Raw genomic sequence first — 22138 nt, forward strand, 5'->3', positions numbered from 1 at the left:
CACAAGGGATGAAACTGGACCTCTGTTTACACCGCTCACAAAAATTAACTCATAATGGATTAAAGACTTAAACATAAGACCTGAAGACCATAAGACTCGTCAGGGGAAAAGCTCCTTGACACTGGCCTTGGCAACGAGCTTTTAGATGTGACACAAGCACGGGCACTCAAAAAAAAAATGGGGCTACAGCAAACTGAAGGGCCTCTGCATAGCAAAAAAGGAGACAACTAACAAAATGGAAGGGCGGCCTATGGAACTGTAGAAAAACATTGGCAAACCATCCGTCTCATAGGGAGTTAACACCCAAAACATATAAAGAACTCATACAATAGCAAAAAAAAAAAAAAAAAAAAAAAAAACCTGATTAAAAAACGGGCAGAGGAATTGAATCAGCATTTTCCCAAGAAATATTCCCCAAGAACATTTCCCAAGACTTCTTTTCCAAGAAGACATACAGATAAACAACAGGCACAAGAAAAGATGCTCAACATCACTCGTCATCAGGGAATGCAAATCAAAACCACAGTGAGCTGGCACCTTGCACCTGTCAGAACGCTGTCACCAGGAAAACAGCACATGACAAGTGCTGGTGAGGACGTGGGGAAGGGACCCTTGTGCACTGTAGGTGGGAACGTAGACCGGTGCAGCCGCTGTGGAAAACAGTACGGAGGTTCCTCAGAAAGGTAGAAACAGAACTGCTGTACAAGCCAGCAACCCCCCTTCCATGTGTCTGTGTCCGAAGGAAAGGAAATCAGGATCCGGAAGAGACGCCTGGGCCCCTGGCTCCCTGCACGACGCACGGAGGCCAAGAAGTGCCTGTCTTGGGATGAATGCATGAAGGACATAACACACACACACACACACACACACACACACACACACACACACACATGGGAACGGTACTCAGCCACGGGAAGAAGGATGGCCCTTGAGGGCGTTGTGCTAAGTGAGGTAAGTCAGACAAAGAAAGACATACTGTGTGATCCCACTTAGGGGTGGAGTCTGAAAAAGCTGAACTCCTAGAGACAGAGAGCAGGGTGGAGGTTGCCGGGGGGGGGGGGGGGTTGGGGGGTCGGGGATCGGGGACAAAGGACATAGACTCCCAATCACAAGATGAGTGAGTTCTTGGCATCTGATGAACAGCACGGTGACTGCAGTTAACAGCACCGCACAGACACTTCCGAGCTGCTGAGAGAGCAGACGTGAAGGTCCCCACGACCCAAGCGGCGCTGATCAGTGACGGGGATGGTGCTGGGGTGCCAGCCAGCACCCCCGCGGAGACAGTTCTGAAATACTCACGTGTATAGAGCCATCAGGTCGCAGGCCTTAAACTCACACAGAAGATGTCAATTATGTCTCAGCAACGCCGGGAAGAAAATTTGGTGTAGGGCCAGGGCCGGTCGCCGCGTTTTCTGGTGTCCTGTTTCCGCGTCTTCAGCACCGTGGTTCAGTTTGCAGTACAGCCCTCCCTGCTGTGTCTGCCATGCTTTCTGCAGCTGCGGTTGCCGTATAAATGGGGCAGTTTCCATTTCATCTCTGACTGGTATTTCCAACTCGGCTGACCCAGGAGAGGACGACCTGCTTGCACGTGGGGGAAACAACAGGGAAGCCGGGGAGAGTCACCGACCACTCGCCACGTGACTCAGAGCCATGCCCTGCGTCGCTCTGGGTGCAGGTTCCAGGGGTGTTCAGCTTTGAGAGCTCCCCCAGCTGCGTGCTCGGGACACCCCGAGACACCGTGAGTCCAGTTCCAGACACCGCAGCAAAGTGAGGCTTGTCATAAAGCGAGTCACACAGAGGTTTTGGTTCGAGTGGGTGCAGAAGTCATGCTTGCGCTCTCCTGCAGTCTGTTCGGTGTGCAGTAACCTCACGTCTAAGAAGTGCTCACCATCATCTGGGCTTTCAGTGACTCGACATCTTTCTGCTGCTGGAGGGGCTTGTCCCGGTGCTAACGGCCGCTGACAAACCAGCGTGGTGGCAGCTGAAGGCTGGGGCAGCACGTTCTTCAAGTAAGACAACACTGAACCAGCCACATCAGCCGGCTCTACCTTTCGTGAGCGGTTTCTCTGCACGCGCAGTGCTGTCTGACGGCACTGGGCCCACAGCAGACGCCCGTCCGAGCTGGGGTCCAGCCCCTCACACTCTGCCGCTGCTTCATCTGCTATGTTTATCTCGTATTCTGAATCCTTTGTTGTCATGTCAACAGTATTCCCAGCATCTTGACCAAGAGTAGGTTCCATCTCAAGAAACCACTTTGTTCACCCGTGAGAAGCAACTTCCCATCCATTAAAGTTTTACCGTGAGTTTGCAGCAAAGCAGCCCCATCCCCAGGCTCCACGTCTGATTCTGGTTCTCTGCTGCTTTCACCACGTCTGCCGTGACTCCCCCACTGAAGGCTGAACCTCTCAGAGTCACCCAGGAGGGCTGGAGTCTACTTCTTCGAAAGTCCTGCTCACGTCGTTTTGACCTCTTCCCGGGAATCACGGATGTACCTGCTGGCATGTGCAATCTGTCCCAGAAGGTTTTCAGTTGCCCCTGCCCGATCCCTCTGAGGGGCCGCTGTCTACAGCAGCTGCAGTCCTATGAAACACATTTCTTAACTCATAAGACTTGAAAGTCACAATGCCTCCTGGATCCACAGGTGCAGAGTGAGCGCAGTGTTACAGGAAACCCCGGGGACAACGGTAACGGCGCTGAGCGTCCCGTCAGGGCTCTGAGGTGACCAGGGACACTGTCACTGAGCAGTAGTATTTTGAAAGGAATCTTCTTTATTCTGAGCAGTAGGTCTCAACATGGGCTCACAATACTCAGTGAACCACGCTGTACACAGATGTGCCGCCATCCCGGCCTTGCTGGCCCGTGCACAGAGCACAGGCAGAGTCGGTTTGGCACAATTCTTAAAGCCCCCAGGATCTGCAGAAGGTAAATGAGCACTGGCTTCAGCCTTAAGTCACCGGCCGCATGCGCCCCAGTGCATGACAAGAGAGCCAGCCTGTCCTTGAAGCTGTGAGGCCGGGCGCCGACTCCTCCTCTCCAGCTGTGAGTCCAGGGCGGCGTCTTCCTCCAGCAGAAGGCTGCTGCGCCTCCTCGATTCTCTGCTGTTTAGAGGAGCACCTTCGCGAACCACGGGAGCCGGGTCTCCGGGGTGACTCACTGCAGCTTCTCCACCGCTGCCGGCTGCTTCACCTGCACTGCGACGTCCTGGGGACAGTCTCTCCTTAAACCTCATGAACCCGCCTCTGCCGGCTTCAGAGTCTCCTTCTGCGGCTTCCTCACCTCTCAGCCTTCACAGACTCAGCGGGGGTCTTGCTCCGGGTTGGGCTTTGGCTTCGGGGAATGCCGGGCTGGTCTGATGCCCATCCGGACGCTCAGCCCCCTCCATCAGCAGTAGGGCCGCATTGCCTTCCCGCCACTCATGTGCTCACTGCAGGGGCACTTCGGTCTCCCTCACGAACTCTTCCTCTGCCTTCGGCTCGAGTCCCAGCTTCCGGCCCATCTTGCTTTCGACAGGCCTTCCTCACTGCGCTTGGCCACTTCGAGCTTTGGACTTAAAGTGAGACGCCTGCGACTCTTCCTTTCACGTGAACACGCAGAGGCCATTGCAGGGCTATAAACTGGCCTAATTTCCATATTGTGTCTCAGGGAAGAGGGAGGCCAGGGGAGGGGGAGAGAGACGGGGAACAGCAGGTGGGGAAGCTGTCAGAGCACACAACATTTATCCATTAAACCTGCCATCAAGCAATTACAATAGTAACATTAAAGGTCACCGATCACAGATCACCACCACGGTATCATTGTAATAAAAAGTTTGAAATATTGTGAGAATCACCAAAATGTGACACAGAGACACAAAGTGGGCCAGTGCTGCTGGGAACACGGCACCGGCAGACTCGCTCGACGCGGGGCTGCCGTAAACCTTCAGTTGGTACGAAACGCAGTCTCTGCAAAGCACAGCGAAGCGAGGTCTCCTGCATCTCAGGACAAAGAGGAAGCCCCCAACGCGTTCTTTCAGAAGAAATCCCAGCAGAAGTAAAGAAACACTTAGAAGAGAAAGGCGCTGCAAATGCTACGTGCGAAACTCGTGTTTCGAGGGAAATTCTGGGCTTCAGGTGTTCACACGGATATTAGAGAAGAAGAAAAGGGTGGGGCCGATGAGCTGGAGTTGGGAGAACTCACCAAGAACAGGCACAAGAAGAAAGAGGCTGGAACAGAGGAGCAGAGCCACGGAAGGGGACAGAGACAGACCAGGAAGCACCACGTGATGCGAGCAGGTGACGGGGAGACGCCCACGTCCTGAGGCATGGGGGGGGGGTCTCGCTGGCCAACATGGGGTCTGCTCTGAGGCGTCTGTGCCCTAAGGCAGCCTGCCGTGTCCTGCCCGCCACACGCCGCACAGCTGCTCCAGCCACCAAGGAGAGGAGGCACCGGAGGGTCAGAGCGGAGTCACTGGGTTTCAGGCGTCCAGGTGGGGGCTGGGTGGACCTCGTGGATGTGGCTTTAGACACGTTCCCGCATCACCAAGAACTTGATTTTCTGAACTGCGCCAAACCAGCCGTTCTCAAAACAGCACCGCCAGCAGCTGCCACCTGCAGCCTCACGGTCTCAAGGTCCCCCTGCAACTGGGCAACCCCTTGGGACCCCCCAACCAGTCCTCGCCTCACAAGCACCTTCCTTCCTGCCAGCGCCAGTCCTCAGTCCTGACAGACCACGCGCGTAGCTCTGCGGCTTTCGCCTTTTCAAGCCCCATCTTGACGTCTGGAGAACTGGCCTCAAGTGCTTTCTGAGTCTGTGTCTCCCAGGCTGCAGTCCTCATTTGGCCCAAATAACACTTTTTTTTTTCCTATTAAAGGCGGTTGTTGGGTAATTCTGTCATCAAAACTAACAAAATATACACCCCCCTGGCAAGGCTGGCAAGAGAAGGTACAAATAAATCATCCACGGAGTGACCGGGGGCACATCTGCAGCAACGCAGTGACTGGAAGGGACGTCACCTGCGACTTTAAACACACAGGCAAAAGTGGATCCATTTTTAGAAATATATAGTTTACCAAAAAGCTGACTCATGGTCAGAGAAACATGGTGCATCCTATATGGAAAACAGTATGGAGAGCCCTTCAAAAACTGAAAACAGAGTTACCATATGATCCAGCAATCCTACTCCTGGGCATGTATCTGGAGGGAACTCGATAATTCGAAAAGACACATGCACCCCAATGTTCACAGCAGCACTATTTACAACAGCCAGGACATGGAAGCAACCTAAATGTCCAAATGACTGGATAAAGAAGTTGTGGTATATTTATACAATGGAATACTACTCAGCCATAAAAAAGAATGAAATAATGCCATTTGCAACAACACAGACAGACCTAGAGATCATCATACTGAGTAAAGTAAGTCTGACAGAGAAAGCCAAATATCACATGATATCACTTATATGTGGAATCTGAAAAAAAGACACAAATTTTTTTACAAAACAGAAAGAGACTCACAGACATAGAAAACAAAGTTATGGTTACCAGTGGGGAAAGGGGGCGGGAAGGGATAAATTGGGAGTTTCAGATTTGCAGATACTGACTACTTTACGTAAAGCAGATAAACAACAAGGTCCTACGTACAGCACAGGGAACTGTATTTGACACCTTGTAGTCACCTATAATGAAAAAGAACATGAAAAGAACATATGTATGTGTATGTATGACTGAAAAATTATGTTGTGCATCAAAAATTGACACAACATTGTCACTGACTATACTTCAATAAAAAAAGAAAAAAATGAAGGCAAAACAGATGAATCCTTCTGTTATTAAAAACAGAGCAGCAATTAAAAATCTTTTCTCAAAGGAAGCAGATGGGTTTGTAAGTAAGTTTGACCAGAGTTTCAAGGAGCAGATCATCCCTTTCTCACTAAACCATCACCCAGCAATGGAAGCGGGCGTTTACGTAAGACCAGAGTCATCCTAGTGGCAACACCAGGGAGGGTGGGAACTGCCAGTCCACTGGTGGAGAACACACAGGACCCAGAGCAGGCGCTGGAAAATCGAGTGCGGCAGTGCGAAGAGAAGCTAAGACACTGCCCTTCAGGTCTCCCCAAGTAGGAAAGGAGACGGATGTGGAAACGTTAGAATCTTAATGGGATTTCACAAGGAGCAGAAGCACTTCACGATAGGGTGTGGTCACCCTGGCACAGCGGGGAACTCACAGAGCTGCAGATATGCTGAGGGAGGTGGGAAAGGCTCCCCTTAGACTCCAGGAGCACTCTCGGACCCTGCCCCACGGCTGCTCCTGCCTGACACACAGCAGGGCTGGGAGGGGGAACTTGGCACCAAAGCTTTGGACAGGCGGGAATGACACTGCTACCTCTTGCTGGTGATGTGATGAGTTACACTGAAAAGCTAGCAGAATTTATAAGTTACTAGAAATAATAAAATAGTTTAGCAAGATGGCTGGATGTAAGATTAAGATGTTGCAGCGAACTGCATTTCCATAGACTTGCCATGAAAAGCAGGGAAAATGTGATTACAAGGATGGGGTCCCTGAGGCTGTCTTAGACCCAGTCATTTGCACCTCCAGCTCCACCCCCCATATTGCCCCTATACCCATGGTAACCACTGGTTTGTCCTCTGCATCTGTGAGTCTGCTGCTTTTTTGTTATACTCACTAACTGGTTGTATTTTTTAGATTTCACATATAAGTGATACTATACAGTATTTCAGTATTTGTCTTTCTCTGACTTATTTCATTTGGCATAATGCTCTCCATGTCCATCCATGCTGCTGCAAATGGCAAACATTCATTCTTTTTTATGGCTGAGTAGTATTCCATGGTGTGTGTGTGTGTGTGTGTGTGCGCGCGCGCGCACACACACACATCTTCTTTATCCAGTCATCTGTTGATGGACACTTGGGTTGCTTCCATACCTTGGCTACTATAAACAATGCTGCTATGAACACTGGGGAGCATGATTGTTATTTTTAAATGAATTAATAGGTAAACTTTTTATCCATTTGTCCATTTTAACCTGTACTACAGTAAGTACTGGATAGATAAAACCCACATACTCAAAAGTACTTAACTATTTTTAGGAGCGTAAAGGGTCCCAAGACCAAGAAGTCTGAGAGCTGCTGCCCTAAAGGAAGTGAGAAGCCACGCTGCAGAGCGGACAGACACCTGCAGCCCTGGCACAGGGCTGGGAGCACGTGGAGAAAGGATAACAATCGAATAGCAATGGACTTTCCCACGGACGGATCCCCGCCTGGTCACTCGCAAGCCCACCTTCCTGATGGCGGGAATGCAAACCTAGGAAATCTCGGCAGAACCGATCCCGGAGGAGGGGGAGGCGGGGGTGTCTCCACGTGCCGGTGGCAGTGCACTCTAGAGCAACCACGCAGAAAACAGGTGACCATCACCCGCCCTGCCCTGTGGCCATCCTGCCGCTGGGAAACTCTCCCCGGACAGACGGACTGACGCGAGGGGGCCGCGCAGAACAGGACCCCCTCTCCCCTCCCGGCCGCCCGTAGGCCGGCGTTTCCCCACAAATGACACAGCACCCAGCGCAGATGAGTCTTAGCGAAACCGTGTGGAAGGAAGTTCCAGACGCTACCGCGGAGCACGAGGCTCTTTCCAGAAAGTTACCAGGGCACAGACGGGCAGGGCCTGCGAGGCGGCCCCCTTCTCCACGCCCCCCAGCCCTTCCTGCGGGGCTGTGATGCCCGCCGCGGCGCACAGGGGCCTGAGGGTGTGCGCGGGGGTGCCCAGGGGTCCTTCCTGCTGGGTGCCCCCCGAGAGGCCTCGGCGACTTCAGCCCACATGTGGGAGCCCGTGTGGGCCCCGCTCACACTAGTGAGTGATTCAGAAGCCTCTCCCTCCGCAGGGTGAGGGAGCTGCACCCACGGATCCTCAGAGAAGCCGCGAGTCCCGCCAGCCACCACTGGTAATTTTAGGCACTTTTAGCATCTTAAATGTAGTCAGTTCATACCCGAGAAAACATGCCACGCACTATATGACAAGCGTGCACCCAGATACAGCACGTCTGGCAGCCATGGTGGGGCCCCTGGCACCTCCCCACCTCCTCGGGACGCCCCCAGCTCTGTTCCCCGTGGCACTGGCCCTTTTGGGGTGGACCCCATGGCCATGCTGACACCAGGTGATGACCAGTGGGAGAGACGTCTGGGGGGTCCACCTGCTGCCACTCACCTCAAAGGTGTTCCCAGTCACATCAAACTCTGGGGGGACAAAGGCTCCCTCGGGGTCATCTGGGGAGGAAGAGAAGGCGCCAGATCACCCCGCCTGAAGGCCCTTGTGCAGGGCCGTGTGTGCCAGGGCTGCGGTCATGAACACCCATCCGCAGGTCCTGAGCCCCGCGAGGGTCTGGAGATCCCTCCGTGGTCACCCGCGCTTGGATACTGTCGTGGGGGGCCAGGGAGGGGCGGCGTCCATTGGGCCGCATCAGCGCTCACGTTCAGCCCCAGGCACCTGCCCGCCCACCCTGCCCGGGCCTCACCGCTGAGCTGTTCCATGAAGCACACATTCCCGCTGGTGTTGAAGGCCAGCGTGTCGGGCGTGATGCAGAGCGTCTGGAAGATGGCCGAGTGTGCAACGCTCCTCATGGACAGACTGCACTCCAGGCACACGGCCCAGGCCTCCTTGCTCGCTGAGGCCGCTGTCCCGCAGGGAGAGGATGTCGGCCAGGGACACGTTCTCCTGCCGAGACAGGCCTGGGCTGAGCCACCAAGGGCTGCCTGCAAGGGCGGCCGGTCTGGGACAGGCCCCGATGTGGAGACTAACTCCAGGGAAGCAGGAGACGTGGGGCAGCAGTTCATTGTCTCATCTTACGTCAGGAGGGAAGTTTCTGGCAAGGTCTCAAACCTCCCCCCAAACCCAAAACACCCAACAGAACGTCATCTCACGACTCCCTGGACGGCAGAGCCTCAGAGCATCAGGTGAGACGCCAGCTGCTGCTGGAGCAGGTGTTCGCCCTGGAGCCGGGACCTGGGCCGTTGTCCCCCGACGTCACGGCCCCAGCTCCAGCGTCCCAGGCTCACGGGCTCAGCGGCACCTTTTTAGGTGGTAGCAGGTGAAAGAAATGGAGGGACCCGCGGGAGCTGCCAACACAGCCTGTGACAACCACGTGACGTGCCAGAGGACGACACCACGGCCAGAGAGCAAGGACAACAGCTCTAGCAGAGGACGGCCCCGGGACCCTATGCACAGCGGCCCCACCTCCAGATCCGACTCGTGTCGTGTCACCGACACTCATGCTCACACACGTGCACACCCACCACCACACACAACATGCCAGCGCACTCCGTCAGGCACTATGCGCACATGGACACACACACCAGCACGCCCTCCCCACACGTGCACAGACTCTCACCCGCTTATTTACTGACCAATGCACGGACACACGTGCTCACACGTGCTTGCAAGCCACACCCGCACACTCACACCACCGAGCACACATGACCCATGGGCTCACACACACCGCTACACACCCCTACACCCTCACAGCAGATGCCCTGTACCTCTCAGCCCTCTTCTGGTCTGCTTGACGGCCTGATCATCTGTGTGTGTGTGTGTTCATGCACTGCCTGCCTGGTGGGGGTTGGCTGGGAGCTGAGACCTGGATGAGGCCTGTGATGGGCCAGGGAAGGGCGTGGACACCCAGCCTGGGGGGGGGGTGCAGACTGGGGGTGCGCTGGGGGGTCATGCATACGAGCGGTCCCCCGTCTCCTGTCCTCCATCTAACTTCTGCCTCCAGCCTCAGCTGCTCCACCCACCAGCACACAGGGCGGTTCTCAAGTGTAGCCAAGCTGTCAGGTCCTAAAGAGGGCCTCCCTCCTCCAGCCCTTGAACTTCTCCCACCTGCATTGCACAGGATCCCCACCATCACAGCAAGAGAGATGCCAGGTCTACAGCAAGGAAGGAAGAGACAGGATGAGGAGCGGCTGTGTGTGCATCTGGCTGGGCAGCGTGTGGCACGGGGTGGCAGGAAGGGGACCAGAGCTGGGTCTCCCCGTGTGACTTGGCGTGTCCCACCGTCTGCTGCCTTCTCTCGGCTCAAGGAGGGGCTCAGGGACGTCACTCCGGGGCCCTCCCAGCTCTTTCCACGGGGCAGGGTGGGGTGAAGGGAGAAGGCTGGGGAACAGAAAGCCACAGGCCTGGGAGACCCCGAGAGCAGAGAGCCCCTCACTGGCCCTTGTGGGGAAGGTGGCCTGGGCTTTTAAAAGGAGAAACCAAGACAAAAGGCAGAGCAGACGATTAGACTGGGGAGGCCAAGAGGGTGGAGAACCCAGAAGTCAAAACTTCCAGACCTCCCTGCTGTGTTCCCAAGGTTCTGCAGTAAAAGGGCTTCTGATCTAGGTGAACCTGGCACCTCTCTGCACCACCCAGGACCCCGCAGGACCCAGGAGAGCCGCACACTCCCGGAGATGCCTGGGGGCCTGGTTAGAGACGCGCCTTGGTGCTGTGGACCCACACACGTGCGCGCGTGCGCACACGCACAACACGCACGTGCACGCACACATGCAGACACACAGAAGCACGAATCAAGCAGCAGCCTGAGGGCCCCATGGCTGCCGAGGAGGGTGAGTCTGAGCCGCCGCACTGCGGGGGCTCGCCGACTCCCTGCTGGCTGTGGCTCACACCGACCAGCCCGCCCGCCCACTCACCCAGCTGTGACTGGACGTGCTGCCAAGAGAAGGGAGCGCAGGTCAGGTCTGCCCCTGGGGCACCTCAGGGCCCCCAACATGACTTCCTGCTCAGGTCCAGGCCCTGCGGCCCCTGCCCAGTGGAAAGATGCCCCAGTGAGGTGGACACCCCCGAGGGAAGCCAAAGGCCAACACTTCTTCATGGGGGGCACCTACAGGGGGTATTTATTCATGGAGGAGCATCCTCCACTCAGTCAGGATGGCCTCAGCCCCTCTGAAACCCCACTGTTGCAACGGGAAGGCAGGACTCAGCTGGAGCAGGTTCCAGGACAGAGCTGAGGGATGCTGCTGGCCCCTGACTCACCGAGGGGAGGTCTTGCCACATGATGAGGGATCCCAGACCCTGGGCCCACGGTCACCACCCTCTGGGACCTGCCACCCACCCCTCTGGTCCACCCTGCTCTAGCCCAGGCAGGAGGAATGACCCTCCCCTGCCTGAATCCACGGCCCAAGTAGGGCAGGAGGGAGGGCTGAAAGGCCTTTGGCTAATGGGCCGAAGACAAGGACAGAGAGATGGGGAAGCACATGTCGGCCGCTCAGGATCTCGGCCCACCAGCCCCTCAGAGTTCCAGCCCCAATGGACCAGAGCTGCGTGGCCATCCTGCCAGTCTCTGCTCTTCCCGGGAAGGGCCCCACGGCCCCGAGTCTCACGCCAGGCAGGCCCCGATCCACACCCAAGTGGACTGTGCCTGGAGGCCTGCAGGGGCCTCAGGGCCCGAGGCAGAAGCTTCAGAGGGGGTGACATGCCACGAGAAGCTGGCCCAGGCTGCTCCAGATGCCTGGTTCCAGCCCCACCTCCGGGGACCCAGGGGCCCGCTGGAGGCTGGGGGACTTCCCGCCTGCTACTGCCCCCTGGTCTGACCTGGTTGTTGCTGGCCAGCCTTCAGAGTCTTCATCTCCCAGGTACAGACCCAGCTCTAAGGGCAGGGCCAGAAGGTTCTTCAAAATCCAGTCCAGCCCATGGGGCTGGCATCCACCCCTCACCATTCATGGGGTCCCCCAGCTGTGAGCGCCCCCTCTGCCTTCAAATCCTTAGGCCCAGCCCAGCTTCTGGCTCAGAGATGCTGGGGATGTGCTGCTGGACTTCGGACAGGTAAGAACCTCCTTTCCCTCGGGTGGAGTCTGGGGATGGGGAGATGTCTGCCCCCGAAAGCCCCAAAGGCCAGTGGCACCGCTACCTGAGATGGCCTGGTGCCTGCGTCTCCCGCAGCAGCTCTGCCTGACCCGCACCCCCTGACTCTACTTGTACCAATGCAGTGGAGCTGCCTGCAGGTGGCCAGAGACCCGGCTAGGCTGCAGCCTCCAAGACCTCCCCATGTCCCCGGGGGTCTCCAGCCCAGAGAGTCCTCATGCTCAGGCGCCGCCCACGGGCCACCTGTCTCTGGGTAGGTGCCCAGAATAAAGTGGCTGGCACTTCGCTATCCGGTGCCAGACTTTTCCAAAGAGGCTGCTCCACCCCAGACTCCCACCAGCAGCCAGGGCGGGCTACCGCTGCCCGCTCCCTGCCAGCCAGGGCCACGCTCCAGCTCCCTGGTTCTCGCCAACCTGGTGCTTGTGGAAAGGTATTCACGGTGGCTGTGTTTTGAGTTCCCTGGTTACAATGGACATCTCATTATGTTCACCAGCAATTTGGATTTTTCTCTGGGGTTGCAATGGGGGACGGAGGGTCCAGGGGCCCCTGCGGGGGCGGGGGTGTCTGCAGGGTTCTACTTCTTGAGCTCACTGTACAGTCAGTTGAGATAATTAGCTTTGTAATTAGCACATTCCTGTGTCTTGTGTGGCTCGGACTGTCCCTCCCTGGAAACTTCCCTCCGGGGGCTCCTTCAGCACAGCCCCCCCCCGGCCCCTTACACAGAGAGTCTTTTCGGATACACCCTGACTACACAACACTGTAGCAGGCAGTCACAGTCCCTAGTGGAGATTTAAAACAGTCAACGTCAACCACACCAAGTGTGCAGGGAGCACAGGCTGGACCAGGGACAGGACGCTGGTGGAAGCCCTCAGGACAGACCTCCAGGTGTGTGAGAACATACCAAGGCAGTGCCTCTCTCTCCAGAGAGGGGGTGAGAAGTTTGAAGGGCCCCCTGAACCCATTATGGACGCTACTGCACTTTACCCAGAGGCCTCGGTCACAGGATGATGGGGACCCCGGCTGCTCCAACCCAGAGTGGCGCTGGGGACACTCCTTCCAGGAGAAGGCATCAGGGAATGGCAGGAGGGCAGGCGTGGGACTGAGGCTGTGTGTCCAAATCCCGGCTCAGCCCGTCCTGTTTGTTTGGCACCATCACTGACTCGGTGTGCCAGGCATGGAGGAGGCCCTGCGAGTGTGGGGAAGCGGATGCAGGGAGGCTCCGAGGGAGGAGCCACTTTCTATGTCTGCCTCGGATGGTGACTTGGGTGGGAGGTGAGTCCTCCAACAGATACTTCAGAGATTCGTCCTCTGGGGAAACGTTTGAAGGCTGTGGGCTGGGAGCACCCTTTCTTTCTCCATCAGAGCCATGGAGATATCCAAAGGTTTATTTATTTCCTTGCCTCTCCTCTCTGCAGGCTTCTCTCTCGCCAAATCCAGGCCACTCTGGGGGGCGGGGGGAGCAACACGAAACCCTGGGGCACTGGCTCAGCGGCCCCGCCAGTAGCCTGGAAGGACCGCTCCTAGAGCATGAGCCCATCCGTCCTCAGAGCCGGCCCTGCAGGGACGTGGGGGTGGGGCATGCTGGCGCTACGAAGCCCCTCGGCCCAGGAGGGCCTGGCCGGGGCTGCCTCGCTGGAGGCCTGGCCCAGATGGGCAGGTGGGGGGTCTCGCCGCTCGGAGGGGAGCATCGCAGCCCCTGCTAACTGGCCCCACGGCGCCAGCACTCCTCAACAGATGGGGGCTTGTGCCCACGGTGGGCGTGGCGGGTGCTCTGGGCAGACCTCACAGCCCTGGGAGACCAGAGGGTCTTCCTGGGAGCAGCTGCGTCCTCCGGGGGCCACCTCTGGTGGGGAGACCGTCTTGCTTAAGGGGCCACGGAGTTTATTCATCAGACCCCATCCCACAGCCTATGGGGCACTGGAGGGTTGCCTCAGCTGCAGGGACAAGCCCAGGCCAGTGGGGACGGCTTCTCTGATGGAGTCGCAGGCAAACTGGCTCCATGGGCACTTGGCCCAGTTAGTGGCCGGAAGCCCCAAGTGGCAGAGACCCAGCCCCTCTGCTCTTGAGATTGAGAGGGCAGCCTCAGGACTCGGGCTCCTGACCAAAGGCTACTGTTGTCCTCAGGAAGCAAGAATCAGCCCTCAGTCGTGGGGGGCCTACCCCCACCCCCGCTCCTGAGCAGTCTGGCCTGATTGGGCTCTGCTGCCCGGAGCCTTCCACTGACCTCCTAGGGCGCTGGCATGCTCTGCTCCTGCCCCGAAGCCCACCTCCACACTCACCCACCAGCATTTGTAATCGGGAGCCCACCCTCGCAGAGCGCCAACTTCTGCAGTGCCAGCCCACCGGCTGCTGTCCCATGTGGCATTCTGGCGTCCTGTTCCCTCCAGGCAAAAATGTTAAAGGCCGGTAGGGGTTGGTGAGAACAGCTGCCAGGACCTGGCCCAGGGCCGGGGGCCTGGGGAGGCTGGAGCATCTTCCCGGGGAGGGGGGAGCTCTCTGCGAAACCCTCCGTGGGGGATGGGGTCCCACCATGGGGCGGGGGCTTACCTCATCCTCTGGCAGAGTAGGGAGAGGCTCGAAGTCGTAGAAGTCTAGGTCTTTGCCGTCCTCCTCATAAAAATCCGCTGCGGCCGGGTCCATGGCCTGCATCCTTGGAGCGCCGGCGGCGCCACAGGCTCGGCCACCGCCTGAGCCGCCGCGCTCGCCCGGGGCGCACTGACCGCCGAGATCTGCGCCGAGCCGGCGCCCCCTCCCCGCCTGGCCTCGCCCCCACCGCGGCCTCCGCCCCCGGCCGGCCGGCTGGCTCCGCGAGGATCTGGCTCAGCTAGCCGGGCTGGCTACGCGCGCAGGGCCGCCATGGCAACGCGCCCCGCACCGCCCCCCGCGGTCCCCGCCCGCCCCGCCCCCGGTGCGCCCCGCCCGCGTGCGCTGCCGCAGTGTCACCCGAGCGGGGGACGGGGGTGGGGAACACCTGGGCGCGGGACTGGGGGGCTCCGGACTCTCGGAAGGCGGCGCTCACTTTGGCTGGCGCTTGGGGACGGCGAGGGGCTCCGAGGGCGTTCTCTGGGACTTCGTCCCTGGGGGCGTTGGCCGCTTTCTGGGGAATGGGGGGGAAATGCACGGGGCGGGGTGGCGGCACCGTTTGGGGGCGGGGCCAGTCTTGTGGCCGGTGTTCCCGAGCGGAGTGGTGCTGCAGGCTGCTGCCGGCGCCCACCTGGGCACACGGGTGGAGGGCTGTTCCCCACCCCAAGGAGAGTGCAGGGCGGGTCGTCCCCCCTCAGCCGGGTCCCCCTTGCCCCCGCCCCCTCCTGGCCGAGGGGCGGGGCTGCCGCAGTCCCGGGGGAGGTGGGGGGGGGCTGCAGAGGCGCCCAGGCCAGCCAGGCAGGCGGGGCGGGTGTTGGCCAAGCAGGGGGGGGGGGGGGCCCGGAAGGTAGGGATCGGGGAGGGGACCCCTCTGAGCAGTTGGGGTCTGGCCTGCACCTTTCTTGAGTTACAGCCCCATGGATGACACTTGGGGACCTGCAATTACAGCTTCATTCGCACCTCGCCAGCGGGCCTCCTGGCTGTGGAAAGGAAATGAAAAGAACAATGTCTCCTTCAGTTTGGCAGCCCAGCTGGCCGGCGACTAACCCCTTCACCACCCCATTAGGGCCCACTGGCTGGGTTTCCTCAGCACTGGGGCAAGCCTTGCCCCAAGCTGGGGCCTGTGGCTGGGCGAAGAGCAGGACCCCCCAACCCCAGCTTGGCAAAGAGCCAGGGTGCCCCTCTGCCCAGTGAAGCAAAGAGCCAGGGTTCTTTCTCTGAAGCCTTGCAAGGGGCCAGGCAGCACATGCCCCACTTTTTCTACAGGAGGGTGGATGGTGATCTCCTTACCCTGTAAGGCATGGTGGGTCCCCTGTACGCAGGGCGGAGCTGTGGGTCATAGCACCCACCAGGGAGCAGGCACTGTGGCCAGGCTGTTAGCTCCCTGAGCGCCCAGCCCTGTCCCCACTGCCGAGCCTGGCCAGGCACACAGCAGACACTCCACAAATGCTCCCTTGTGAATGCGTCTGGCTGCGACAGGCCCTGCCAAGTGCAGAGGTGTGGGGGACCTGTTCTGTCCTGAGTCAGGTCTCGTGGCCCTCGGGCCCTGGGATGTGACATCTGTGTGGGCCAGAGCAGCCAGGTCTCAGGAGAAGCAGGCGGGCAGCAAGGCGTCAGGCTGGTGGCCAGGGTGCTGGGCAGCCAGCCAGTCACCAGAGGAAGAAATGGGTCTGGGGGCTTGGGAGCTGGGAGCAGGGGTGGGTGGGGAGGGCAGCAGCTGGAGAAAATACATCTCAAGACGTGTGTCTGGGTCCCACTGGTGGGCAGCGTCAGAAGCCAGGGCAGGAGGCCCTGCCCCAGGACACTGGGGCTCCCGCTGCACCCTGTCCTCAGACCCTGGGGCCATGGAACTAAGTGTCCTGGCTGCAGGGCCCTGGCGCTGTTGGGTGGGCCTGCCCCTTCCCTCTGTCCAGGGCTGGTGTCGAAGGCTGTCAAAGCCCGAGTGTGGCCTCAACGTCCTTTACCTGCCACTGAGCCTAGGTGCCCTCTGAGGGGCCTCGGCTGTGGGGCACAGAGGAGGACGTCAGCTTTGTCATATGCTTCTCCGGTCTCCGGCGAGGACTGAGTGCGGGGCCAAGGTAACCCCCTCACTGCAGGAGCCGGCTCACGGCAAATGCTCCTGGGCTGAGTGGTGCATCTGCTTCAGGAAAAGGTACAGCCAATTTGGGCAAAAGGCAGAACAAACGGGCTGCAGACGCCAGCTGAGTCAGGGCTGGCTGTTATAGCCTAAACGCGCTCAGTGGGCATTTCCCAGCTCCTGGGTCAAGCAGGGACCAGGGTGCCTGGGCCAGCAGGGAGGGCCCAACGGAGCCCATGGGAGGCACTGGGCAGGGGCCACCCTGGCCTGCCTTCTACCCACCTGCTTCCCCTGAAGAGCTCGTGGCCAGTGGAGTGACACACACCTTATGCTGGATGCTTTGTTAGTCTCACTGTGTGTTTGCGTGTTTGCCTGCATTCAGGGTGAGCTTTGCTCTGCGGAAGGGTGTGGTCCTAGGGCCTCAGGCTTGGTGGACGCCCTCAGTGTGGGGACGAGGGCTTGACTCTTGAGGTCAGAGCAGATCTGGATTGGCCACGCCGGAGCTGACGAGTCGGCACAGATGGCACAAGGAATCCAAGCAGCCCCATGTGCCCGAAGTGCACTGCACGCTCAGCTCCGGACAGGGCCAAGAGTCCTCGCCAACGGACTGCTGGAGGGGCCCCTCACTCCGGCCTCTGTGCCGGCCTCTCCCCACCACCCACGTGCCAGCACAAGCCCAGTGAGCAAGCCTTTTTCCCCAGTAGGAGCCGTCAGTCCTGCAGAGGCTTCCTGGCCACACGGTCAGCTCCACAGCCAAGGCCGTGACTTGGTGATAGCCCAGTCTTCTTACTGCTCTTCCCTGGTGGGCTGCCTCACTCCCTGCTCCACCCCTTTCCTCCAGGACCCCCCTCTGCATCCACCTCTGCCTCCATGCAGATCCCAGCCTGAGACGCCTCCATGCCCAGGCTCAGCCCTCCCACCCCCGTCTCCCCCCTGGCCAGTGCCCACGACAGGATTGTTTCTTCCGCGGGGGAGCGGGGTTTCAAAGCCTTGGCACCCGTTTTCTTCGAGAGAATTTTGAAAAGCTGTCACATCACTTAGAAGTTTTGAAATTGACATCTACATTTTTCAAAAAATAAAAAATGTAAATAATCGCAAAGAGTGTAGTATCTGGTGTGGTATCATTACTGACATTTTGAAATAAAGCTGCTAGTCACTCTGGTGAATGTATCCGAAAGGCTAAAAACCAAAGTGGTTTTGATACCCACGATCAATCACTTAGGAAAAAACACATAAACATGTTTTTTAATAGTCAGAAGTCTCCATCGTAACATTTTCCTGAAACTCATTACAGGCATCTAATTCCGGCCAGAATTTTACCCTCCTCTGATGGATTTTTAAGCTTGAGAGTTTCTGTAGACCCTCGATAAACTTTGCCAAAAAACGTGCGTAAGGTTTTAATAAATTGAATATTTATTAAATAAGTATTTTAAATTTTTTGTTTGTTTCTGGTGACCATAAGGCTCATTTTACAGTATGGAAATATTTTGACCATGGGAACGAGCACACGAGGACCTAGAACTGACCTGCTTCTGCTGGGCGAGCCGAGCTGCCCTGTCGCTCCTTGGTCTCTGCACACTCGGCTGGTCCTCGCGTTGCCCGGCTTCCCTGGGGCTGTGAGGGCGCTGGACAGCAGGAGCCCCTCCCCTGCTGCTCTCCCCTGAGACGGGGCAGGCAGCTGGGTCCTAGCAGCCCTCCCCAGGGGTGGAAGCTCCTCCTGTAGTTGCTGTCCCCAAGGGACCTCAAGCCCTGTCTTGCCTTCCAACCCTGAGATGGGCCCTTGATGTCTGCACTCGGTCCCGTGCACATCTTCTCCGTTGAAGTGACCGTGTGGCCCCACCTCCCCAGGGCCCGACCAGCACTGCTCCTCCTTTCACTCAAGGACATCACGTGGATCTGCTGCTCCTTGTTGTAATAACGCAAATGTGCGACCAAGTCACTGGCTTGGCGAGAGTGAGCTCACCGTTCCCAGGAGGTGACACAGACGGGCCGAGGGCTTGCGTCCCCTGCTTCCACACGCCCCGGGCACCTGCTCTGGCCACAGGGCCGCCTGCCAGTGTTGGGGGATGGGCCGAGGTACCCCACGCATGACGGTCCCCAGTCCAGCTGCTCCGCCCTGTAACAGGCCTGATTGGGAGCAAAGACTCCAAATGCGAAGTCTCACCCCTGAATGAGCAAGACTGGGGTCCCCTTGTGGACAGAGCCAGCAGGGCCCCTGTTAGAGGTGGGGAGAGTGAGGGAGGGGACCCTGTTCCTGTCTGCCCCTGAGGACAACCCCACCACCACCAGTGGCTGGTCAGGAGCTGCGTCTCTAACCCCCTCCCCACCTTTCCATCCCAGCACTGTGTGATTCTGATGGCATCACAGTGTGAGCTCCCCAGGCTAAACCACCTGCCTCCCCAAGCCTGACTGCGGGGGTCCCCCCGCCCCAACAACTGGTGGTCTTTGCTGTCCTGGTGGACATCCAGGTGCGGTCTCGGCCTGGAGTTCAGAGCTGGACTCGGTGGCTGGGGGTCCGCCTCCGAGCGCCTTGGCTCTGGGGACAGAGACAGGACGCAGGCAAGACTGTCAGCTGGTGGGGGAGCCGACCCCAAGCCAGGGGCGTCACAGCCCACGGAGGGCGGGACCCCAGGCCCCGGAAGAGGGCTGCGGGAAGCACCGACAGCTGTGAGTCATGACGTCGAGGGAGAGAGGAGCGCCCTGCTGAAGCATCACGACTGAGCAGCAGGTGACAGCCCCCTGCTCAGGCGGGGGCGCATCACCTGACTGAGACGCTGCTTCTGCTTCCCCGGCAGGCGCTTCTCCAGCTGACTGGCCGGCTTCTGTGAAGGACCGCTGCGCTCACTTCCACTGGCTGCCACTGTCTTTCTCACGATGTCCTTGTGGGAGCGAGCTTCGTGCACCTCATGAAACAACTGGGGGTCCCTTCTCCAGAAGGGACCCTGTAAAAGCCACGTGACTTCTTTCTCAAACGTCCGTGGAGTTCTCTGGTGACGCGGTCGGGCCACCTGGACCCAAGGCTCTCCCTTAACGGGAAGGCTTTAGGCAACTGGCTCGGGTCTCCAGTGGTCACACAGCTCTTAAGCGGCCTCTACCCTTTCTTACGTCAGGGTCCTGAAGCTGTGCTTTCCTAGCTTGGCTGGAAGTTGCAGGCATCACGCTGTCTGCACCTCGCTGGTGTCGGTGGGTCTGCGGTGACCCCCAGCCCCCCCCCTTGTTGCCGGCTCCTTCTCTCGTCGCCGGCGGGTCTGCCAGGGTGATGCTGACTGTGCAACTCTGTCAAATAATACATTACTTTGTTAATTCCTTCTCTTTACTATTTTTTTTGGTGGACTTGGGGGAGAGTTTAATTTACTATTATTTTCCTAAATTCTTGAGATAGATGCATAGCTCACTGTCATCTTTTTCCTACTCAGATGTAATTTATGTAAAGCTATGCATTTTCTCTAAGCACAGTTTTAGCAAGACAAGGTTAAAACCTTTTTAGTTGAAGTGCCATTGGCATATAACGACATTGTTCGGTTTCAGGTGTGCAACATAATGGTTTGATGTTTGTGTGTGTTGGAAAATGGCCCCTGCAAGGGGTCCGGTTAACACCTGCCCCTCACGTAGGCACAGCTTTCTTTTCTTGTGGGGAGAACTTTTCAGATCAAACGACAAGGTCTAATGCGCCATATTTTCCTTAACATTCAAGTCAAAATACTTTCTGATTTCCACCGTGAGTTGTTCTTTGATTGCGGCTTATTTCCTCTCCTTTTCCCAGAAGTCCCTGTGGGACGCACTGGTCCGGGTCCCCCAGTGTCTGACCGGCGCACGGGCTCCTCCCCTCACTGGGAGCTCAGGCCTGTCCTCCTCCCCGGGCTCCTGTGGGGCCTGCCGGCCGTGACCTCCTCTGCTGGCTGGGGGTGGCCCTTGCCCTCCCCCAGAGCCCGAGGCCAGCGTTCTCCGTTCAGGACGTTTCGGCAGCTGGTGAAGTGGATTCTGCAAGTTCACGGCCCTTCCCAGGCGCTTGTACTCACCGCCCATTCTGGTGCATTTGCAGCAAATGAGAGAACCGTCTCTTCACTTGTTCGCTGTCTTTACCCCACGGCCTCAGTCTGGAGGCCTCGAAGGAGGCTTCACCTTAAGAATTCACTCGAAGCCACGTCCCTGGTCTGGGAGGCGCCCCTCCACCTCCTTCGGCGTTGGTGGCTCCGGGTGGGCCCCTCCCCGGGTTCCCAGCCCACCTGGTGGTCAGCGGGGTCTCCAGAGCTTCCCAACTTCTCTCGAGCTGTGAGGGTGTGCTGCAGCGGGCAGCAGGCAGTGAGCTGGGACTGACACTGGCACACAGGTGACACACAGAGAAGGTCCCCAGCTGACGGATGAGTCCCCTTGTCCCTCCTTCACCTGGTGCAGCAGCGAATGCTGTGGGGCCCAGGGAGACACCGGGGGAGTGGGACATGGAGACAAGTGGGTCTGCCCATCCTGACTGTGTGGGGCTGGGCAAGTCACTTGGCCTCTCCGAGACTGCTCGCCAGTCTGAGCTGAATGCTTGACAGGTGCTGCGTGCACGGCACCCGGCTAGGGCTGCCTGGTCACCAGGGTTTTGCAGAGACCAGAGCGCAGGCCAGGGGGTGGAGACTTTAGGGTGAAGGGGCCCTGGGTGTGCCCGGAGGGGCTGGGGGGCACTGGAGAGCGTCCAGCGTGAATGGTCTGAGCTGGAAGTGGGGGGGGGGGGGCGACAAGCTAGGGAAGGCCGGTCACTGAACGAGTCCCAACGTGTGAGCTAGCTGCACTGAGGTGGGCGGGAGTGCGGGGGGGAGGCCTGGCTGCTGTCCGTGTGACCTCCGTCTACACTCTGGGAGGGTTCCGGGACCCGCGCAGTGGGGCTGGACAGGGCTGCACACCCTCCATGGGCCCCCAGCTCAGATGTGGCAGCACTTTGTGGAGTGTGGTGCGCACGCCTGTCCTCCGGTCCCAGCCATGCAGCCAGCGCAATGGAAGCTTCCAGCTGCCCTGCTCAAACTTCAGCAATCCTGGTTTTCTAGTTTTGAGTGTTTGTGGTAGAAGAGGTAAGTGGAAACCGCCCTCTGTCTGCAGTGGATTCCAGTGTGCCCAGCACCCCTGCGCCCGCCTTTCCTGGTTCTGGGTCACTCCTGCTGTCGCTGTTCCCTGGAGCTATGTTGGCCGTGGGCTCTGGCGGGGCCCCGGCGGATGCTGGACGTGGACTGTCCATCTGAGCTGCATGTCGGCCCGGCGTCCCCAACACCCATGCGGGACCTGAAGCCACAGGGGAACCACCAGGCACACTGATTCTGCCTCCACTTCCAATTTTGATGCTGGTCATTATGAATTTTTTTTCAGCAATTTTGGTTTTTAAAAACATTATGTCACATTACTCGTCTTACTGAGTTTTTGTGCCCCTTAGACTGTGCACTGAGTGCCTCACTCAGCCCGCCCTCGAGGAGTTCACAGCTTCCGCCCGTGCTTCCTGCTGGACCCCACAGCGCCTCGCTCCCCAGGCTGGGGCTCCGGGCACCGCCGCCCCCCGCCCCCAGCCGCAAGCCTTCTGCTCTGGTCCCCCTGCCCTTGGCCGTGCCCTGCTGATGCCACTCCCTGCTTCTGAGAGGTGGTCTCAGCAGTGGACCAGTGGTGGGG

The 22138-nt window shown here is 58.5% G+C and overlaps 1 protein-coding gene across 1 annotated transcript in view; it reads right to left on the minus strand.

Annotated features, from left to right (window-relative positions):
- The window catches only part of KNDC1 (kinase non-catalytic C-lobe domain containing 1), a 54888-nt gene extending 40306 nt beyond the window's left edge, over window positions 1–14582 (minus strand). Inside the window, 4 exon segments of the mRNA XM_032490592.1 lie at window positions 8197–8255; window positions 8504–8645; window positions 8647–8703; window positions 14389–14582. Of these exon segments, the coding sequence (XP_032346483.1) occupies window positions 8197–8255; window positions 8504–8645; window positions 8647–8703; window positions 14389–14490 (360 nt within the window). The 5' untranslated portion in view covers window positions 14491–14582.
- Window positions 14583–22138: the final 7556 nt, after the last annotated feature.

This window comes from Camelus ferus, chromosome 11, assembly GCF_009834535.1.
Source record: "Camelus ferus isolate YT-003-E chromosome 11, BCGSAC_Cfer_1.0, whole genome shotgun sequence".
In the NCBI taxonomy this organism is placed as follows: domain Eukaryota; kingdom Metazoa; phylum Chordata; class Mammalia; order Artiodactyla; family Camelidae; genus Camelus; species Camelus ferus.